The sequence below is a fragment of the Motacilla alba genome, chromosome 4 (genome assembly GCF_015832195.1).
Source record: "Motacilla alba alba isolate MOTALB_02 chromosome 4, Motacilla_alba_V1.0_pri, whole genome shotgun sequence".
NCBI lineage: Eukaryota > Metazoa > Chordata > Aves > Passeriformes > Motacillidae > Motacilla > Motacilla alba.
This window is the reverse complement of record NC_052019.1, coordinates 16399847-16413752: the sequence shown is the minus strand read 5'-3', so window position 1 is coordinate 16413752 and position 13906 is coordinate 16399847. Positions and strand designations below refer to the sequence as shown.

At 35.7% G+C, this 13906-nt stretch overlaps 1 protein-coding gene across 19 annotated transcripts in view; it reads right to left on the bottom strand.

The window, feature by feature from the left end:
- Positions 1 to 13906, bottom strand: part of SLIT2 (slit guidance ligand 2) — a 258771-nt gene that overhangs the window by 228604 nt on the left and 16261 nt on the right. For all 19 annotated transcript variants that reach the window (XR_005256917.1, XM_038136577.1, XM_038136593.1 and 16 more), the window contains exon 4: positions 8169 to 8240. Coding sequence is in view for 18 of the 19 variants with exons in the window: in XM_038136577.1 (XP_037992505.1) it covers positions 8169 to 8240 (72 nt within the window). In the remaining variant the exon portion in view is untranslated. The remainder of the gene's footprint in view (positions 1 to 8168; positions 8241 to 13906) is intronic.

Genomic DNA, 13906 nt, shown 5'->3' with positions numbered 1-13906 from the left:
CTGTCAAACTAACAACTTTATTTTTTTAACTGCAGTAAATTTTTTGTTGATAAATTCTAAATACATTAGTTATTTTTAAGAAAAACTACACTCTGTATAAGAATGTACACTTTGGGAAATATTTTTACATGGAAAAATATTGTGTTGTTTGAATGCTGCGTGAGTAACTTTAAAGAAGCTTTAAAACAAATTCAATGCATTTATAATGCTATATAAACCAACATTCAGGATGAAGGGTCAACAGGGGTTAAACTGTCTGTCCTTCTTGATTGCCTTCATAAATGTCTTTTCTAGCTGTATTATAGAAGCAACCACAGCATAACTTGGATATTAAAACCTCCACGGAAACCAACAATAAAAGCTGCTAAGAATTTCACAAGGGTTTTTTTTTTCCTCTTAGGTGTTAATTAAATGATCATTTAACACTGAAATGTAAACACAACATTTTCATCTGCTGACAGCATAGACCATTATAAATCCAGGGTAATAAACGTCCTGGTGTTAATACTCTGAACCAGGTTCCCACAACACACTAAGATGCCTTGTGGTGTCTAAGGTTAAGCATCTAGACACAAAACAAAGATTGTGCCTACTCGACTTCCAGTTCAATTTTCCCATCGCCCAGTGACCTAGGTAACACTTTGAGCAATAAAGAATAAATTTAATTTCTCCAGCATTTTGTGAGGATTAGGAACAATTGTTGGCCTGCAATGACTTTTTATCCTCGGATTCTTTCTCTTCCAGAGCATTCCCCCAGTTTTAAAAGAAAATTCTGATGGTTTAAGACACAGAACAAACAGAACTTTAAATTAGGCTTTTTTCAATCAATTGGAACTCTTGGAGGGGAAGCAATCAACTTTTCTTTGGACTTTTCTCAGCTATTCAGTTACTTTAGGCTTTAATCTTCCACTTGTAGAAGAAACCTACCATCACAGGGACAAGCCTCTATACTTTCAGATTTTCCCTTGGCTTGATTTATTCCTCTTTTCTGTTCTTTTTTTTTTTTTTTAATCAAGACGACATGGCTGCACTTAAATGTCCACTCTGTGTAAGCCAAGACTTACAGTTATCCTCTTTATAACATTTCACACCATGTTTCTGCGCCACATAATAATGGCAATTCCTCTGACATGCTTTTGTACTTTTCATGACTTCTTTCACTGAGTTTCAGTTTTCTACTTAACTCCTGACTAAATGGTTTCCTGTATCATGATTTACCAAAGCTTTCAAGGTCAACCCTCCAGGAACAGCCCAGGGACTGATTCAGACTGGACATGAATATGGTTACAGGTGATCCAAAACCAGCCACTTCCATTTTTGTATTCAAACACAATTCTCAGCTTTAACTGCTATGATTCCAACAAAAACACAGAAGATAATTATTTATGCTTGGTGTCAAAGTACCAAAACCACAATAGCTAAAGTAGACCTCTCAATTACTCGGAATACCACCACATTATTTAAATAGAGCTACGGCTTGAGTAATTAATATCACTCATGTTTTCACATTAGACATATTTAAATGCCAGCAGCTAATAGCATAAATATTTTAAATAACACAGATATTTATGTTGATCGAGAAGAATTGCTGTAAGTCATATATTTGTTAGCTTGGTGTTTAACATAAATTTCCAATTAAGGTTAAAAATTATTGAATGGTTTTGGAGTGTTTGCTCTAGTAAAAAAAAAAAACAAAAAAACCCCACAAAAATTATAAGCAACACAGAATCACTGAGTATTCTTGATTCTGTGATGGGAGGGACCCACAAGGATCAAAGTCCAACTCATGGATATCCCTATAGACACCTTTTGCTGAAATTAGTCAACTATATCACTTATTATTGCAGCTTATATAAAGAGTTTGTGTTCTGCTCAGATCAGAATTAGTTTGCAGCCCCAGCAGTCTATCCAATTTTCCATTTCCTCCCATAGCAAAAGAAATCTTGCTTGTAAAAAACCAACAAAATTATGCTTTTATGAATAAAGAAATAAAGGAAAATTCAACCACAATTCAAAGATGGCTTCCAATTATCTCAAAAGTAAAAAATATAAACATCCATACAGAGAGCATCATTTCACACTAAAATAGTTTTTTTCCAGTTTCAAAAATATCATACTATTACTTCCAGTAACAAAAATTCACTTGATTTTTGTATATATGGTACACCATTTTTTTTTCCTGCACAGCACCATAGCAGGTGACATGCAAATCCAAAAGAAAGCACAGCTCAGGGAAGGCCAACAGATTAAGAGATTCCCTAACAAAGGGCAGAGTAACATAGTGAAGTTGGAAGTCCAATAATTGCCCAGAGCGATAATTCATTTTATTTTTCTAACTACATTTCAAAAGTTCATTCTGATTCTATCAACATTTCCACTCAGCTGAATCTAAGGCTGAATGCTTGCTGTTGCTAGGATATAGCTACTGCAAGTTGTACACCAAATGCATATAAGCAATACTTGTTTCTTTGCTAAAAAATCAATCAACCTGATGAATTGTAAGCATTTTTGCAACACTTCCAAAAATCTCTAAAATGCCATTCTGCCATCCATATCAGTAATGCTTATGTCTGAAGCAAAGCTACAGTGGTGTTTTTTGTTTTATTCAGTACCTTGAGACGACAGAATTTTCAATTTTGAAACATTATAGCAGAGAATGAAAGCTTAAAGTAGAAGCAACTGGTTGTAGGACCAGAAAAAAGGTGAACATGCAAGTCAAACTGCATAAAGGGTTTGAGCTCCCAATTCTCTTTAGTCTTTACATTAAAAATGAGCAGGTAACAGAACTAACAGTGTTTATAATGTCTCACAAAAGTTTACCTCCTAGTTCTTCCATGCCAGAAATAAGTGCCAGAAATTAGGTATTACAAATCTAGCACAGAGGTAATATGTTCTCAGTTACTTTGGTTTATTCACACAGGCAATGAACCTTAACAAGCATATTTTTAATACACAATAATTCTTTTACTTTTTAGATAGGCCTGTCTGCCCACTGTCTGGGATTATACAAAAATAAACTCCCAGAAATGTAACTGGCAGTGGCCATGCAGCAAAAGGGACCACATTCACCCTGAAAACATTCCATACTGGGGCAATAAGATCTCCTGTTAGCAAAACTGCAGTCATGTAGCAAACCAGTAAGTGTGCTTGCACACTGCTAAAAAGATTAGTAATTACTCATATAATAAAAATTTCTTTTAATTAGTAGCTTACAATACTGCAAAGCCAGAACTGCATACTCATTTATACCTCTACTAATATGCTGTATGTCTTCACTAAATAATAATTTTGAAAGATGGTTACGTTCTGAGAACTATAGTCACAGTTCAAGAGTGGTGCTAACAAAATAATGCCAGCACTTAAAAACTAACTAGCAGAAGAATAGCTATATTCTTGCCAACTGAACTTAATTGGCTAGATAACACAATTCAAACATTCTTGTACTTGAACTAAGCAACTGTGGTAAAAAAAGAAATACAAGTCAAAACACAAGCCAGACTGATACAATGTAGGGAAAACTTATTTGCTTCCATTTCGCCCTAAAATGATAAAATTTCATTCTATCACATGAAGAAAAAAAAAAAAAAAAGGAGTTGCCTTGTCTTCATGCTGCTAAAACACACCCTAATAAATCATAAAAACTCAAACAAGTGAGTAAAACACACTATCCTTGGGAGGATATAGCAACAAGGTGACTTCATAATTCATGTTTGAATTAATGTTTCTTAAATTTTTTGTCCATCCAGGCCACCTCTGCAATAAAGTGGAGCACACTGTAACATTATTGCAGCACAGTGGAAACCAACCCACTGCCCTTACTTGACAGCAGCTCCATTAGCAATCTACTCTCAAAAGGAGAAAAAAATCTTCGATACTGTCTTTTGAAAAGGGGAAACTCATTTTTGCTCCTCATTGGATTTAACATCCAGAGCAGTTGTTCGCACTTGGAATATTTCAGAGGCTTTGAGATAATGAGCATTTTTCTAATGAGTGATTCCTTTATAGTTGTTAAAATGGTTTCAGACTGAAGTGTCTTTTCTACAAAATTATAACTATAGTTTAACTAACCGTGATTGCTGTTAAAAGAAATATGACAAAATCATAAATCACACCTAAACAACAGGGAGTCCAGCACTTAAAAATATTTAAAAGCCCTTGTTCTAGCGCCTTACATGCACCATCTTACTACCTTTTCGCCTTGCTATCTGATGTGGTTTGTTTTGCGGGTTTTTTCGGTTTTTCCTCTCTCGGCAGAGGTAAAAGCAGCACAGCGCCCAGCAAGCGCTGCGAGCGCAGCCCCGGCAGCAGCCCCGAGAGGCGGCGGGGGAGCTGCGCGGCTGCCCGCTGCAGCGGCCCCGGGCCGCGATGAGTAATGATGGTGCGGCCGGACAACGGTAACCCTGGCAACTGCAACCTGCGATTCCTGCCGAACCATTGTGGGATTTATTGTGGCAAGGGCCAAAGAGGCCAAGAGTAAAATGAAGCAGAGAACTATGGTGTCTGACACATCTAGTACCACACACTTTAATCATAGCTGGCAGAAATTAATTCAGGAGGAATTTTTGCAAGGGCCCCCCGTACGGCACGTTTTGTTGTTGCTGCTGCCACTGTTGTTCTGGCCTAAGATAATTTTTTAAAGATTTTTCTTGTTTTGTTTAGTACTTCTTCTAATTATTTGCTGTTAGAAATTTTTTTTTAGTGACTAACACACATCTCAAAATTGATGTTTATGAATCAGACTACATTAAGTTTTGGAGGTTTTTCCCTTTAGAAAAGAAATATTCAGTGTGTATCTTCAAGTACACATATTGAAAGAAAAACATATAAGACAACATTCACTACAAAGGCTGATTTTTTTTTTTCAAGGCCAGCATTGCCTAACTTAAACAGATATTAGTCAGTAAAGAAACTTAACCACGTTCCAAGCACAAGAAATGTAAATCAGAAGGGACAAGCTTTGTGCATGTAATTCAATAACCTTTACATGCCACTGATTAATAAAGGTATTTTTTACAACTGATTTTTCAAACAGCTTGGGTCCAAGCTGCAGCTCAGTATCCTGCAGCAAACAGCAATCAATGAACTGTGATCTAACCAGCCAAAGTAAGCAGTCAAAATCTATTTGCCTCAGATAAGCACTCGCTAGGCTGTGGTCATTGTCTGTGCTAAGGTACCATCCCTGACACGACACAACGTAGCATGAGTGGGCATACAGGTCACCAAAGAATGCTCCTCCTTGCAGCAATACTACTTGTTGAGCAAGAACTTTATTTCTCATCCCAGGGGATTCCAAACAGCACCTTTATTTTAATGGTACTGCATCAAAACAGAGGCTCATGTACATTGTGTTTTGGGAGATTGCTTGCAAGGTAAGACTAATATACCCTACAGCACTCTTCATACTATTTTTGGCATTGACTACTTTCTACTGAAATATTTATGTCGAAACACCTTCATAGATAGCTTTTAATGGGAAAATCAGCTCCTGTTTTGACTAAAATTATCCATTTTAACTAGTTCCAGGAGATTTCTTGGAAGGCTGCTAAACTGGAAAGAAAGTAGCCTGAAAAATAATTTAACTACCTTTGAAATTAAGTGTCTTTAGACACAGAAAATAATGCACTGTCTCTTTTAAATTCTCAACCTATTGCTTTCCTTTACTTACACTTCCCATCTGTCAACAAGTGCTTGTAATTTTATTACACTGTCCTGTAGTTTATGCAGAGTTGGTATTATTTTACAGAGTTCTGTTAATGGACTGGATAAATGGTAATGCTATTTAAACTAGTCTCCTGCTCCAGCAAACACAGCTGCAACTGTACTACTATTTCTAGGCAAACATCTTGACCTGAACACGCAGTGCTCTCTCAACCCGTCCAAAGAGAAATTGGAGCAGACAGCAAAGGGAAAGCATAGCCGGCCGCTGGCGGCAACCAACTGTGGCGAATCATAATTCATATACAGTGTAACCTCTTTCTTTTATATTGCATTTAGCCTACACAACAAGCATATGTGCTTCTTCACCTGGCATCTCATTTACAGCCAAGGGTCAAATGGTAATTATTATTCACAGAAGCTCAGTAGTACGTTGAAACCTCGCAGTACACACATTGTTTGATTAGCTGTTAGATGCCAAAAATAAATACTGAATCCAAAGCAAAATATATGTATATAATTAATCATGTTTTGAGAACTTTAATTCTCCTTAGAAAACTATTTATTTAGATGTAAATATATCTAAACCTATACAATGATGCATGTAAAAAACCAAATCACTTTATACTCTTCAAAGGGAACAAGCTACATATTATCTGGAAACTAATCACAAACATTTACCAACATCAGTGCCTTTGTTGGCCTGGCATTTTTTAATTACAAATTTAGTGCTAAGCAGCTGTAATTTTTTACTACCATTCATATTTTCTTTTAAACATGAATACATTATAACCAGACATTCACTTTCATGGTCTGATCAACAATAACCCTTAGGCAGAGGAAATTTAATACTTTGAAGCCAGTGATCGCTTGCTTTCCTCCATATCCACTATGAGCACTTGTGTGCTTTATGTCAAAGGACATTACAGATGTAAGACTAGCATCTATCAAATACACAATTCTGAAATAAATATATTCAAATATGATTTTGACTGAAGTGTGTATCCATTTTTTGCCTGCAAATTATGGCTCATTTCTATTATATATGTATCTAGGTAGCAACCATTACACTGTAGGTGGAATAATAAAATGACCATAAATCCTTTTAATCTCATTCCTGATAGAGGTAATGTCTTTATCCCAGCTGATGGAAATTATAAGAGACTCAATTGTTAATATATAATACAATATTTGAATATATTAAAATATTATAGTAGAGCAAAATATTTTTGTTTGTCAGGAAAAAAGCCTAAAGCAGCTTTCTGGCCTAGTAATTTAAGAACTCATTAGATCTACAGGGAATTTCTGGAAACAAAGTATACATCTAAGGCAGTGGAATAAAACAAGATGCACAAAAATAAATGTTTACAATAATAGGAGTAATTTTCATTTTGCTATTGTATATTGCTATAAGGAGGGAGAAAAATAACTATTATTTCACAATAGTAAAATAAAAATCAACTAAAATGAAAGCATCATATTTGCTTTCAAACATAATTCCATATACTAAAGTGGAAACGAGGAATCCCGCTCTCCTCCAACTTGACTTTTCTTTTTCCAAGCACAAAAGTGATGAAACCCAGTATAAACCAGCAATTTCAACAGCAGAAAGCTCACCTGGAGTCTGAAGAAATGTATCAAACATATCTAAATTAAAACAGACTGAACTAGTACAACCTTGTAAAAGCCTACTTAAGCATGTCATGTGCTATCCCTTCCATAACACATGCTGTAACTTAAAGGTACCTTACAATTTATTGTGTTCAAATAAAACATATTCTAAACTTTATTCTACCAATTATGTTTCACTGCAACATAATTAAGTGGCTTCTTAGAAAGGACAATGGGTCAAACCATGTATTTTAAAATATTGCCTAGAATAAAACATTATCAAACCAAGTAATACAATCAAAACAAAAAAGTCGTTGCTCAATTCATTGTCATTTTTATTTAAGGTAAAGCATTTAATCATTTTTTTCTTCCCAGAGCTTGAGCTACTAGCTTTGTTTTCCTCTGCTGAGGGACACTGGAGAGACTTCTCTACAGACCTAGCATTTGCCAATGCCATCATTTTTCTGGCCAAATGTATATAGCCACAAAAGCAGAACCTCACAAAACCGAAGTGCTTATACAGTGCTGCATCTTTGGGTCAGAATCTCCACAGGCATTTTTCAGCTCTTTTAAGATAGAAACAATTAAAAAAAAAAACAAACCAACAAATAGGAGAAAAGGAAAATCAAAGTATTCTTTCTGAAAAGCTTCCTTACAGAAGTGGGAATAAATGACAATATTCTCATACAAGTATCAGTATATGACCTTGATGTAAAATACAATTAAAAAAAAAAAATCTTGCAAAGCAGTCAAAGAAAGTACTCAGTTTAAACAAAACATCAATGCTCCAAGACACATTTTAGCCCAATGTGAGGCAAAAGATAAAAATTCTAATACAAGACACAATAACACACCAAATCCAAATTTTCCCAAATAACAGTTATTGGGCCGTGCCTACTTACAGCCTGTATAACTTCGGAGTCCCCAGAAAGAGCAGCTCAGAAAGCAACTGGAGGTTATTTCTGTTTAGGCGCCTTTGGAAAGAAGAAGAAAAACTTGTGTTAAATTACAAATGCTACAGCAATGCAATGCAACCACTTTGAGTTGGAATCCCAGGGCTGTAACAAGCTGATTTTTAAGACCAGAAAGGTCCATTAGCGGAGACATGGTCCAGTAGTAAATTTACCATGGACTAATTACATTTTCTGGTTTCCCCCAACAGACCATATTACCTATTTTATGAAAGATTTTGAATGTCTGCAGTGTGAACCAATCACTAAGTCAGGACTCCATCCTGCATAAACAACATGAAAGCTGAAAGTACAAAATCAGCAGTGCAAATTCAATTCCCTACCAACTCTATGCTCCTCTTAGTATAATGGAGCAGATAGACATTTTGTGACCATGAAAAGGTTCAAGGGAGCATGTATCAAATGTATACACTTTCAGTAACAAGATAATATTATGTCTAATGATCCATACAACCTATTTATAAAAATTTCAAAAAGCAAAGGAAGCTGCTACAGAAACCCTGATCAAATAGAAGTCAAAAAACCCCAAGGAGTCACAGCTTATATCAGGCATTACAAGGAAGTTTTTTTCATGCAGCTTTTTCTCTTTAACTGCAAAGACAGGAACTTTGAGGAAGCTAAATTTAAAAAAATAGAACTTGACCAGCATACAACAGAAAAAACTGCAACTGAAATCTGGAAGGTGCCCATTTTTCTGTGAAGATTCTCACTGAGCATGCTGACCAGGGTCACAGCTGCTCAAACTGAGGTGACAAGATCAAAGCCCTCTGTTTTATACCTACAGACAACAGAACAACCACTAGCTAAGGCAAATATATTCCATCTTCATGGCTTTTTCTAAACATACGATGCAGATTATTCTTTCTACTGTGTGTGACAGCCCTGGAGCATACAGTCATCCCAGTCAAGAAGTCAAGCTCAAAACAGGCTTTTGGGTGTTTTTAACAAATGCATCCACTGCATATGGCACCTACCATTCAAGCAAAGCAACTGACTAGAAAAAACGGTTGTGTCCCATAAAATTTATCACAGGTCACACTTCGTAATGCACGACCCCTCAATAATTCAGGGCACTCACAGAAACCAGACTGCATGGGACAATCTGACATATACATAGAGATATATATATATATAAATAATCATAACAGTGATTATACTACATCAATAAACAGCTATGAACACATTCGACAAAGTGAAAAAGTATACTGGGCATCAGTCTTGAAAAATTAAGTTTCAGACTTTCATAAAAGCTCAGATTATCCTGTTTGTTAGTCTTAGGGCTGAACCCAAATAATTAAGACTGTTTAGCCTCTCAGGGCTAATTTCTCATAATCATTGTTCCATATAATGGTCCTTCCAGTTTAAAGGTTTTTTCCATAAATTCTCATGAAGATACGTAGAGATATGCAAAACCAAATTTTACATAGCTCCATGGTTTAGTTCAGTTAGTTTTTCCTGCCTTAAAGCTCAATGTGACAACTCATGAGAGTGAAATAATCTGAGAAATATTTTTATGCACACAGAGGGCTGCTGCCACACTTCAAATCATAAGCAAGCAGTCAGCTTCTTGAGTTCTAGATATCCATAATCCTCCAGTGTTAATTTCAGGTTCTCTTCTGTTAGTCAAGCATCAGAAATCCTGATTTCTGTAAGCAAAAGAAACCTAAATCACACATTTAGTGATTAAAAAAAACCCTAAGAGTGAGAGAACCAAAAAATGTAAGACTACACTACTGGGATAAGAGAGATGAAAGACAATGCATTTTAATAATTAGGAAAAAAAAATCTTAATCCAGCAACAAAAAAAAAAACAAAAAAGGGAAAAAAAGGGAAAAAAAATAAAAATCTAGATTGTGATCTTGCAAGTCATGTGTCCAAATTAGTAAAATGAAAAATTTCCATATAAAAGAAAGAGCTATAATTTAATGACTACTGGAAGATTTCTGATTTGAAAACTAGTAAAAAAAGAAAACCATCCCAACACAAATACAAGAAGGTGAAACATTTTACTGTTTCTGCATCTACTTCATCTTCAAAATAAAATCATTTATAAATAGAGGTTTTCTGTCCTTTAGTGAATTTATGTATAAAAGCATATGCCAAGGCCAAAAAACTTAGTTTAAAACTATTTTCTTCTACTTAAGTTACATTTGCAATCCAACAAGATTTAGAAAATGAAACAAACAAACAAAAAAGTAAAATAGGAAAAAAGTTCATTCACTACTTCTCTTAGCTAAATAGAGACTTAAACCTCTATGTCCATTTTTACAGATCCAAAATTACATGGAAAAACATGTAGGGTAAAGACTAAAAAGTGAGTTTCTAATCAGTTTTTCAAGACAAAAATCTCTGCTGATACTTCCTAAAAAATCTGTGAAGTTTGGACACTGTACAATAGCAATCAGCTGCTACTGAAAGGGCAATGAAATTACTCAGTATCTGTATTTTTGTAGAAGTTTCGTATATTACATAAAAGCCTCTCTAGTACAACGACATAATATTAATTGATGATCAAGTTCATCAGGCAGGCTGCCTCTCACTAAATGCAAGAACAGTCTCACAAGGATGCACAGGATCACTCAGAAGGATACTTCTCAGGCAAAATACTTGCTCTGCTATTTAAGGTCTTACACAAAGAGGTAAACCCTCCATCAGGGGTTTCTGTTATTACCTGTACTTCACATACCCCACACAGCTGAGTATGTCTTTAACATACTGATACATCTGCCACTCTACAGACTTTCAAATCTAAGTTATGGGCAATAAATCAAGTTGTATGCATTAAACTAGCAATAAACAGCACTACCCTCATGTCTCACCAGTTTCTACCCTGAGAGCTTGGAACTTCAAATTAGTGTTTCAACACACGATTTTACTTTGCCTTTCACAAGACTAAAATACTTGTTCTTTGAGCACTACACAGATTGAGGGAACACACAAATTACTGATCCCTTGTGAATCCTGCATTTTGTATCTTTTACTTTGAATAGCTTTATCCCATTCACTGAATATCCTTTTATAGCTAAGCTTTCTCTACCAAAAAAATTGACTATTCCTTATTGCCTGTGACCGAGAAGATAGAACATAACTGATTTTCATAAAGGCAATAATGGGAAATAACATCTTCCACTATACTTAAAAAACAGACTTCGGCTACTCTTTACACCTAAAAAGTTATAGCAGATGCTTTTAAAAGAGTCAATTTGCTGAGTTTTCTATATGGAGATTTTATGAACTAGACTTCATTGAAATACATTTTTCAAGACTACAGTAGGTAGTTATGTCTATAAAAATGATAAATATAAGTGAATGGGAAAAAAGTATGCAGAGCAAGTCTGAAACAGCCTGGTATCACAGTACACACCAGTCTCCCATTCAACAGTCACCATTAAGAGTTTCTAATCTTTGGAAAGAGCCACACAAAGAGTCCAGAAAATACATTACTATTTTAAAATAGTTCATTATTTCACGGGGTTCATACTATTTCCCCAACAGTTCCACTTTTTCAGGTGACCTGATGCTTAATTTTGTCTGAAATAATACCTATCCAGAACACACAAACATACTGAAACAAGAGTTAATGAAAAAGATCCCCTTTCTCTCGAGCTGAAACCCAAGGTAAGCAATGTGGATCACTGAATCCAAGACTGTAGGTTTTAAAGAACTACAGCTACTTTGAGTAAAAACAACCGTAAACATTCCACCACACCTTCTTTCCTTGTTTTCATGGTGGCAGACACTTAGCACAGTTACCTAGCAGGCTATGTTTCCCCCGGGACAATGCAAGAAGAGAAATTTCAGTTTCACCAACTGAACTGCTCTCCCAGAACTGACACGGAGCTCAAAGTGAAGCACTGAAGAAACAGTGATGAGATATTCCATACTGTGACTATTCAGTTTTACAACTGAGCTACAAATATTTGTGTTTCTCAAGCAGAGAGCTCAGAGAAGATGAAGCATTAGCGGTGTGAGCAACAGAAAATGTACTGAAGAATCTCTGCTAACATTGTAATAACTTGGACTGTAAAGCCCTTTGGTAGTGTCCAGAAATAAACGGATGAACCACCAGTATAATATAATTATTTTAAGTTGCAATTCAAATATACTTTTTTTTCTTCTGTTGCTGAATGGATCTTTAAAAAGAGATTGGGCAAACTTACACAGATAAATTTTCGAGCTCTTAACAAATTCAAGTAACGTCCACGTACTACCTAAAGTATACAAAGTATTTCAAATACTTCAGTATAAAATACAGTTTAAAATTCCATGAGGTCAGTCTTCCAGATACAGTAAAGACTAGAAAAGCACCTCCAAAGTAAAATTATGGTAGAAGTATACAAAAGGATTTAAGGACAAAGAAAACATACCTTTGACAAATGAGCAGGTGAAAATACTCATTAACTGAAGCTCAATATCGACAGGCAGATAAAAAGTAAAACCTGACCAAGAATTAGTAACTCTTTGAAGCAGGCAACATTAAGGTAAGCAAAACAATGTGCCTTGATTTGAGCTAGTGGTTCTGAACAACAGGCTATTTTAGTTGAAATTGGTATATATCTGAGTTTTACTTGTCTTCTGCATGCAGCCAGAGTACATGAAGATGATGACAGACAGAGGTACACTGGAGGGAAAGCACATTATGTTCCCAGCAGCAACATATCCTAACCCACTGAAGTCTGGCCATGCCACAAATCCATCCTGATGTGTCTCTCAAGTTTTCAAGTTTTCATGCCACAATAACTATGATCCAGTAGCAATCATGCACAGAGGAGGAAGGGAGGAAAAAAAAAAAAAAGAACCTTGATTGCACTGGGTACAATGTAATCATCTGCAATTGCTATAATTCACACCCATTTGTTTCAGACTTGTTACAGCCTTCACTGTAACTTGTTTCTGATCCCACTGTATCAACTACATCCAGCCAGAGAAGGTGTAGGAGACTGTAGAGCCTCTCTGGGAAAATGAGCTGTTGCAGTGCTTGACTGTCCTCGCTGTGAAGAAGTTTTGCCCTTACGTGCAGTTACCCTTCCCACTTTGATTTATGCTTTTTGGCTCACCACAGCAACAAGCGCAGCTTGAGGTTTTTCATAACCACCTCATGAGTACTGGAAGGCTGCTCTTTAGTCCCACCTAAGTAAGTTTCAAATGGATTTTAGTTCAAGTAGATGCAATTTTACCCATAGACTCTGTAGGACAAAAGAAGCCCTCAAAGATAACTTGAGAGCTGATCGAAGTTAAAAGCTGTTTCAAGTCAGTTATAAATCAGCTGTGCTCTTTAATTAGAAACAGCCTATCCCATTGGGTGCATCGAGAATGAGAGCCTTCCAAAACCTTAAATACAGGACAGATGCATTTTATCCCACCACCACCACTTCAGGAAAATGATTGAATACTTCCAACTCACAAACATTATTGAGAGTAGAATTCATTATTTTTAATTCCTCCTTCAAAGTTAGCCTAGAGAAGTAAATACACTATCTGCACATAGTAGCACACAGCACCATACAGCTTAGAAATTGCTTTCTTCAAAGGAGCATATCTACACCTTCTGTTTGTCAGCAGAGGAAATAACTATTACCCCCATTTAAAAATAGCATGTAACAGCTCAGTGAAGCTCATTTGCAAAATATACATAAACTTTAAAAGCATAAAAGCCTGTTTACATTACA